This window comes from Aquarana catesbeiana, linkage group LG03, assembly GCF_042186555.1.
Source record: "Aquarana catesbeiana isolate 2022-GZ linkage group LG03, ASM4218655v1, whole genome shotgun sequence".
NCBI lineage: Eukaryota > Metazoa > Chordata > Amphibia > Anura > Ranidae > Aquarana > Aquarana catesbeiana.
Genome location: NC_133326.1, coordinates 458,402,204 through 458,411,966, shown reverse-complemented (window position 1 = coordinate 458,411,966; position 9,763 = coordinate 458,402,204). Strand labels below are relative to the sequence as shown.

The window sequence follows — 9,763 nt, the reverse complement described above, 5'->3', positions numbered from 1 at the left end:
TTAAAAAAAGTGTTAAAAAGCTTAATATTTTAAAAAGTATAAACAGTAGAAAAAAAGTTGAAAAAGTCCCATCATCAGCTGAACGAGACGAACATTTTAATAGTTGAATGGTTTTAATAGCTGAAAGTATGCAGAAGTTACGCAGAGCCAAAAAACATACGGAATAATAAATAAAACTAGAAAATGCATTTCCTGGGGAAAATGCGTGGGAATGCTGAATAGCTGAATTGCTAAAACGGCCCCCATCAAAACTGCCCCATCATACTGCCATCAAAATTGCCCCATCAAAATTGTCCCCATCAAAACTGCCCCATCATATTGCCACCATCAAAACTACCCCATCAAAATTGCCCCATCAAAACTGCCCCATCATATTGCCACCATCAAACCTGAACCATCAGAACTGCCCCATCAAAACTGCCCCATCATATTGCCACCATCAAAACTCCCCCATCATATTACCACCATCAAAACTGCCCCATCATATTGCCATCAACACTGCCCCATCAGAATTACCCCATCAAAATTGTCCCCATCAAAACTGCCCCATCAGAATTGCCCCATCAAAACTGCCCCATCATATTGCCACCATCAAAACTGGCCCATCAGAATTACCCCATCAAAACAGCCCCATCATGTTGCCACCATCAAAACTGCCCCATCAGAATTGCCCCATCAAAACTGCCCCATCATAATTGCCCCATCAAAACTGCCCCATCATATTCCTCTATTATAAATCAGTACATGGTGTGTCTGTCCCCTCCCCCGGGCTCTGTAATCAGAGTTGAGATGCTCCAGCCACCTCCCCCCCTGTATAACAGAAGCTTTGGTAACCATGGCAGCAAAAGCAACACAGTACACTCTATTTAATATCTAAAATTTCCTGAAATGACCACTAAACAAACAGCTTTTTGACAAAAACTGTAAAAGATATCAAACTGAAAAGATATAGCCAGATAGCTGAATATTTTGTGAACATTTTAAAGTTTGTTTGGCGTCTGTAGGTGAAAGTATGAAAGAGCTGAAACTTTTGGGAGCGGAAGAAGATTTTAAGGATCTGAAGCATGCTCCCATTGACTTCAATGTTAAAAAAAAGTGTTAAAAAGCTTAATATTTTAAAAAGTATAAATGGTAGAAAAAAAGTTGAAAAAGTCCCATCATCAGCTGAAAGAGACGAACATTTTAAAAGTTGAATGGTTTTAATAGCTGAAAGTATGCAGAAGTACGCAGAGCCAAAAAAACGTACAGAATAAAATTAAATTAAAAATAAATAAAAACGAATAACAATAGTGGGACTGCTGAAGCAGTCCCACTAACTAGAAAATGCATTTCCTGGGGAAAATGAGTGGGAATGCTGAATTGCTAAAATGGCCCCCATCAAAACTGCACCATCAAAACTGCCCCCATCATACTGCCATCAAAACTGCCCCAACAAAATTGCCCCATCAAAATTGTCCCCATCAAATCTGCCCCATCATATTGCCACCATCAAAACTGCCCCATCAGAATTGCCCCATCAAAACAGCCCCATCAAAACTGCCCCATCATATTGCCACCATCAAAACTGACCCATCAAAATAGTCCCCATCAAAACTGCCCCATCATATTGCCACCATCAAAACTGCCCCATCAGAATTGCCCCATCAAAACTGCCCCATCATTTTTCCACCCTCAGAATTGCCCCATCAAAACTGCCCCATCAAAACTGCCCCATCATATTGCCACAATCAAAACTGTTCCATCAAAATTGTCCCCATCAAAACTGGCCCATCATTCTGCCACCATCAAAATTGCCCCATCAGAATTGCCCCATCAAAACTGCCCCATCAGAATTGCCCCATCATATTTTTCTATTATAAATCAGTACATGGTGTGTCTGTCCCCTCCCCCGGGCTCTGTAATCAGAGCTGAGATGCTCCTGCCACCTCCCCCACCGCCCATCACTGTTTATTACAGAAGCTTTGGTAACCATGGCAACAAAAGCAGCCCAGCACACTCTGTTTAATAGCTAAAATTTCCTGAAATGACCACTAAACAAACAGCTTTTTGACAAAAACTGTAAAAGATATCAAACTGAAAAGATATAGCCAGATAGCTGAATATTTTGTGAACATTTTAAAGTTTGTTTGGCGTCTGTAGGTGAAAGTATGAAAGAGCTGAAACTTTTGGGAGCGGAAGAAGATTTTAAGGATCTGAAGCATGCTCCCATTGACTTCAATGTTAAAAAAGTGTTAAAAAGCTTAATATTTTAAAAAGTATAAATGGTAGAAAAAAAGTTGAAAAAGTCCCATCATCAGCTGAAAGAGACGAACATTTTAAAAGTTGAATGGTTTTAATAGCTGAAAGTATGCAGAAGTACGCAGAGCCAAAAAAACGTACAGAATAAAATTAAATTAAAAATAAATAAAAACGAATAACAATAGTGGGACTGCTGAAGCAGTCCCACTAACTAGAAAATGCATTTCCTGGGGAAAATGAGTGGGAATGCTGAATTGCTAAAATGGCCCCCATCAAAACTGCACCATCAAAACTGCCCCATCATACTGCCATCAAAACTGCCCCAACAAAATTGCCCCATCAAAATTGTCCCCATCAAATCTGCCCCATCATATTGCCACCATCAAAACTGCCCCATCAGAATTGCCCCATCAAAACAGCCCCATCAAAACTGCCCCATCATATTGCCACCATCAAAACTGACCCATCAAAATAGTCCCCATCAAAACTGCCCCATCATATTGCCACCATCAAAACTGCCCCATCAGAATTGCCCCATCAAAACTGCCCCATCATTTTTCCACCCTCAGAATTGCCCCATCAAAACTGCCCCATCAAAACTGCCCCATCATATTGCCACAATCAAAACTGCTCCATCAAAATTGTCCCCATCAAAACTGGCCCATCATTCTGCCACCATCAAAATTGCCCCATCAGAATTGCCCCATCAAAACTGCCCCATCAGAATTGCCCCATCATATTTTTCTATTATAAATCAGTACATGGTGTGTCTGTCCCCTCCCCCGGGCTCTGTAATCAGAGCTGAGATGCTCCTGCCACCTCCCCCACCGCCCATCACTGTTTATTACAGAAGCTTTGGTAACCATGGCAACAAAAGCAGCCCAGCACACTCTGTTTAATAGCTAAAATTTCCTGAAATGACCACTAAACAAACAGCTTTTTGACAAAAACTGTAAAAGATATCAAACTGAAAAGATATAGCCAGATAGCTGAATATTTTGTGAACATTTTAAAGTTTGTTTGGCGTCTGTAGGTGAAAGTATGAAAGAGCTGAAACTTTTGGGAGCGGAAGAAGATTTTAAGGATCTGAAGCATGCTCCCATTGACTTCAATGTTAAAAAAAGTGTTAAAAAGCTTAATATTTTAAAAAGTATAAATGGTAGAAAAAAAGTTGAAAAAGTCCCATCATCAGCTGAAAGAGACGAACATTTTAAAAGTTGAATGGTTTTAATAGCTGAAAGTATGCAGAAGTACGCAGAGCCAAAAAAACGTACAGAATAAAATTAAATTAAAAATAAATAAAAACGAATAACAATAGTGGGACTGCTGAAGCAGTCCCACTAACTAGAAAATGCATTTCCTGGGGAAAATGAGTGGGAATGCTGAATTGCTAAAATGGCCCCCATCAAAACTGCACCATCAAAACTGCCCCCATCATACTGCCATCAAAACTGCCCCAACAAAATTGCCCCATCAAAATTGTCCCCATCAAATCTGCCCCATCATATTGCCACCATCAAAACTGCCCCATCAGAATTGCCCCATCAAAACTGCCCCATCAAAACTGCCCCATCATATTGCCACCATCAAAACTGACCCATCAAAATAGTCCCCATCAAAACTGCCCCATCATATTGCCACCATCAAAACTGCCCCATCAGAATTGCCCCATCAAAACTGCCCCATCATTTTTCCACCATCAGAATTGCCCCATCAAAACTGCCCCATCAAAACTGCCCCATCATATTGCCACAATCAAAACTGCTCCATCAAAATTGTCCCCATCAAAACTGGCCCATCATTCTGCCACCGTCAAAATTGCCCCATCAGAATTGCCCCATCAAAACTGCCCCATCAGAATTGCCCCATCATATTTTTCTATTATAAATCAGTACATGGTGTGTCTGTCCCCTCCCCCGGGCTCTGTAATCAGAGCTGAGATGCTCCTGCCGCCTCCTCCACCGCCCATCACTGTTTATTACAGAAGCTTTGGTAACCATGGCAACAAAAGCAGCCCAGCACACTCTGTTTAATAGCTAAAATTTCCTGAAATGACCACTAAACAAACAACTTTTTGACAAAAACTGTAAAAGATATCAAACTGAAAAGATATAGCCAGATAGCTGAATATTTTGTGAACATTTTAAAGTTTGTTTGGTGTCTGTAGGTGAAAGTATGAAGGAGCTGAAACTTTTGGGAGCGGAAGAAGATTTTAAGGATCTGAAGCATGCTCTCATTGACTTCAATGTTTAAAAAAGTGTTAAAAAGCTTAATATTTTAAAAAGTATAAATAGTAAAAAAAAAGTTGAAAAAGTCCCATCATCAGATGAAAGAGCTGAACATTTTAAAAGTTGAATGGTTTTAATAGCTGAAAGTATGCAGAAGTTACACAGAGCCAAAAAATGTACGGAATAATAAAATTAATAAATAAATAAAAATAAATAAAATCGAATAACAATAGTGGGACTGCTAAAGCAGTCCCACTAACTAGAAAATGCATTTCCTGGGGAAAATGCGTGGGAATGCTGAATAGCTGAATTAAATAAAAACGAATAACAATAGTGGTACTGCTAAAGCTTTCCCACTAATAAAAATGAATAACAATAGTGGGACTGCTGAAGCATTCCCATTAATAAAAAAGAATAACAATAGTGGGACTGCTGAAGCAGTCCCACTAATAATAAATAAAAAAACGAATAATAATAGTGGGACTGCTAAAGCATTCCCACTAATTAAAGGCAAGTGTGCCTTCCTTCTTGTGTTTCTGCATCATGTGATATGTTACATCACACGGGGAGATAGGAAGAAGATTTTTCCTTGTAGGTGCACAGCCAAATTGGGAGCCTTCTTATGGCATTAGCAGCCAGATGGGTTGGGATACACTGATATATGTTTTAGGATGTAGAGCCCTCCAATGCCCACTCAATGATCGATACCGGGACAGGTTCTTCTAGCGCTCAGGGCAAGGATGCAGAACAGCACCTCCTCCCCCACTGTTAATACATGCTATAGAATATGTTTATTGCCCTGTGTCCATTCTTTGCCCCCTTGCACCACTGTGCCCAGGGCAGCTGCCCCTCCTTCCCTTCCTGCCCCTCCTGCCACCCCTTGTCCCAGCCTGGTCTGTGATGCTAGCACTGTCTTGGAGACAAAGGGATTGATTTACAAAAGACAAATACGCTGTTCACTTTGTAAGCAAAGTTGTACTTTGCAAGTGAATTCACCCCAGATCTTAATGAATGTGGTGAAGCTCTGCTTACTTTCATAATCCAATCATGTTCAAGTAAAAATGCGTTTTTTTTAATTTTTTCTTGCACATGGTTGAGTATTCTTTGCAAAGTGAAACATTACCACATTTTCTAAGTTCTGGGGTAAATTCCCTTGAAAAATGCAATCTACCTTGCAAACTGAAAAGCCTATTGCCCTTAGTAAATCAACCTCAAAATCTTTTAAAACTGAGCCACAGACAGAAACAGAGAACACAAAAAAATGCACAATATATTCATTAAACATTATTGTAAGTTTTTTTTTCTAGTTCGAATACCTGGCTTTGACTTGGTATCAGCCTGCCAATGGTTCCCTGTACAACAGTACTCAGATGAATCAGGGCCAGCATGAGTAGCTAATAAGGTGTGTTGTATGCACTCGTGCTAACCAAGAACATGGTGGAAGGATCAGTTTATCTGTTGCTCTTTCACTGTCCAATCACAGGTTGAGCAGATGATGTGACTAAGCTGTTTTGTTTACTAGCAGGAGAGAAAAATCGGCTTGCCAATATCGATGGGTTGACTGATATGGAGGTCTAAATAACAGGACTAGATAGATTTATAGGAATACAGCCCTTGGCACAGAAAACATTTCCCTTTTATATTTTATTTATAGGATTTAGCAGTTAGCTTGAAGTCCAGTTTTAATGCAAATATTTACTATGCAGAAATGTAATAATATATTAGAGTAACAATGCTGATCAGTTTTATATTCTCTCAAGGAATAGCATTATATGCTTTGTAGCATCATAATGAAATGAATGATGTGGTTTCAATACCAATTAGCTGTTTATCATTGTCTGAATTCTTCACAATATAATTTCCAGCTGGTTTGTTCTAATGCAAGCAAAATGGTCCTGCATTTTACATCATTAATTGAGGTAAATGAGTACAACTCTTTGCCTAGGTTTGCAATTGACTCTGTGTAATAACCCACCCAATGAACTATACTTGTGGTGCTTAATGATTCTATTCCCTATTATTAAGTCCTAACTATCACGACACATAGGCATAATTGACAGGAATTTGTAATTGATGCACTTTTTAATCATCTTATATCTCTTTACTTAGGGTTAATGACTCTAGTTTACTGTGGTTTAAGGGATTAGATCAATGGGAAAAAATAATGAATCCATTTTTTCATGCTAATTGCATGGACCGCTCAGACCTTAAATACTATTTATTGGCTGTTTTCCAAGGGCTGCAATATATTTAAATTCAAATTAGAAATTAAAGCATTTTTTTCTTAATTTTACAATGATCATATAACTTTGAAATATATATATATACATGACTTTTAGTACACATGGCAGGAGCGAGGGCCGTTCTGTATCAGCGAGAAACCGTGGCTTGTCCAGATTTCCTAACAGGTCCCTGCTAATTCTTTGCCAAAACTAGCTGTGGATGTCTTCCTTTTAATCTCCCATAATGCCTTATTCGATTATTGTCAATGCTGTCCAAGCGTGTACTGTCCCTTCAAACATCTAATTCCCTGAGCTAAACAAGTCAGTTGAGTCTTAACCGTTATACGGAAGTCAAAGAGCAAAAAGGGGGGGATATTTTCCATCTGCATCAAATACTTCTGCACTGAATTTTAACTGGATTATTGAGAAAAAGTTTAAAAAAAAAAAAATGACGTGAAACTTAACACGGGTAATTGGGTAAAAAGATTTCACTGGTCATTTTAACTGCACAGAGACATGGCTTGGATGATCTTCTGGTTATGCTTCTTTAATTTAAGGTAAGCAAGTTAATATTACTAATTAAGATATTCATGTTATTGTTTTATAACTATATTATTATTATTGTTATTATTTTATTATTAATACTGTATTATCTTACAGTATTATTATGAGTCAGTGTATTGTATTATATATGCATACATTATCTTGTGTCCTTTTTCTATACTTAAATTGACTACAATTTAATCTGACTTAAGAAGTTAAAAGCAATTGCTTTCCAATATTGTAGGGCAAGCACAGGTCTTGGTGGATACACAGTTCATGACAATATATACTCTGAAAATATAACTCGCATCTTGGATAGGCTACTAGATGGTTATGATAACAGACTCCGTCCTGGATTTGGAGGTAAATGCTGTGAGCAAAAAACTTTCAGTTAAACTATATAAAATATTATAGTGCAGTGCCTAGTTTAACAGAAGATATTTTTGGATCTTATATATAATTGGTATGTTTAGTTATTTTATATTTAATTTGATAAAATGTAGTACATTACAGTAATCATTATTATAATTTCTTAACATGTCTATCAGGTCCTGTAACTGAAGTCAAAACTGATATCTATGTGACTAGCTTTGGTCCAGTTTCAGATGTTGAAATGGTAAGGGCTATTTGGCTGTTTTTCCTTAAAAACTATTTACAGTATATATATATATATATATATATATATATATATATATATATATATATATATATATATATATATAGTTATTATTTGTGCTACATTACTAGTGTGTCTTACATTACATTACATCTGTACAGTGTACAAGCAGAGTGATTAGAGCAGATTACTTTGTATATTCTTCTTGTCAATACATAGTATGTCACAGAAGGTACTAGTGTTCTATATACATACTTAGTAGTTCTTTCTACAGAAATCTCTTTAAAACTATTGGATTGAATATAAATCCTTAACTATGACAAAGTAAAATACATTCAAATAGTTAAACACTTTTAAAGCTCTAATATCAGTGCCAGCGTCAAAAGTTAAAAGTTATGAGACTGTGGGTTTGATTTAATAAAAGAAAATAGGTCATACACTTTGCAAGGGCATTGCACTCATTTTCCCAAGAGCATAGAAAATGTGGAAAAGCTTCACTTTGTAAAGAATACCCAATCAGGTGCAAAGAAAATTAAAAAAACAGCATTTTTGCTCAGACATGATTGGATGATAGAATTCAACAAAGCTTCACCACAATTACTAAGCTCTGGGTAAAATTAGTGCAACTGTACTTGCAAAGTGCAGTTTATTTGCCAGTAGGAGAGAAGAGTCCTCATTTGGGACTTGTAATGTCCCTGATTACATGGATTTTGGTCCTAAAGGGTCTCACATGCAAGGTCTTGAAAAACATCAGGAAGGAAGCAGCATGTGTATATAAGTGGTGGGTAGTGGTCCAAAGCTGTGAACAAGTGTGGACCCTCTGGAGACCAGAACTCTGTGTTGTTGGGTTCCTGCAGCTTGTCATGTGACCTGAAACAAATGGGAACCCTAAACCCCAGTGTGGGACATAGATACTGGTGGTGAGCTGTGTTGTGTGGTTTTGTTTATATCTGGACAATGAACAGTTTTCGTCACGTTTACTGAAAAAAGCTGTTTTTGTTTGCTTGTTTTGAGAGACTAATAAGGGGCTATTTACTTTTACAAGCAGCTGGCTGGTGAACCCGAGTTTCCATATTACAAGCTGTCTTGCTGATCTTTTGACTTCATATGTTCTAAGCCACTGACTTTAATGTAGAACTGAAGGCATTTTTTTTCCTTTTGGATAGAGTAATGGGGGTTATAACACCCGTAGGGTTTTTTTTTTTCTTGCCATCTGTGTTCTATTTGGTAGATTTCACTTTACTTTTTGTCCCATGTGATCATTATTTTAATGGATCAGTACTATATAAGATTGAAACGCAACCCGATGGGTCTTTTTTTATGTTTTTTTTTTAACAATACTAGATGTTATGTAGAGTATCAAAATAAACTTTATATTAATATTTAAAGTTCTCAATGTCAAATTTCATTCCATCACCAAATACATTCTGTGCTTAGATAACCACTCTTTTGCTAGTATTAAAATAAAAACAGCCTTAACCACTTCACATCCCACATATAGTCATATGACGTCCGCAGGAGGGATCTCCCATCCTGGGCGGGATCTCCCATCCTGGGCTTCCCGGCCGCCTGGGTGGCATCACTCGGGACCCTATGCACGTGCCCGGCAGCCGCAATGACCGCCGGGCACCCGCGATTGCCCGTTAACCAGGCAGGACCGTGGATCTGTGTGTGTTAACAGATCCACATCCTGTCAGGTGAGAGGAGACCGATCATGTGTTCCCAGTACAGAGGAACAATGATCGGTCTCCTCCGCTTGTGAGTCCCCACTCCCTACAGTTAGAATCACTCCCTAGGACACACAGTTAACCCTTTGATCGCCCCCTAGTGTTAACCCCTTCCCTGCCTGTGACATTTATACAGTAATCCAATGCATTTGTATAGCACTGATCACTGTATAAATGCCAATGGTCCCA

General features: G+C 38.2%; 1 protein-coding gene across 1 annotated transcript in view; it reads left to right on the top strand.

Annotated features, from left to right (window-relative positions):
* The first annotated feature begins 6,670 nt into the window (after nt 1-6,670).
* The window catches only part of GABRA6 (gamma-aminobutyric acid type A receptor subunit alpha6), a 225,624-nt gene continuing 222,531 nt past the window's right edge, over nt 6,671-9,763 (top strand). The window contains exons 1-3 of the mRNA XM_073620841.1: nt 6,671-7,245; nt 7,476-7,594; nt 7,780-7,847. Of these exons, the coding sequence (XP_073476942.1) occupies nt 7,205-7,245; nt 7,476-7,594; nt 7,780-7,847 (228 nt within the window). The 5' untranslated portion in view covers nt 6,671-7,204. The remainder of the gene's footprint in view (nt 7,246-7,475; nt 7,595-7,779; nt 7,848-9,763) is intronic.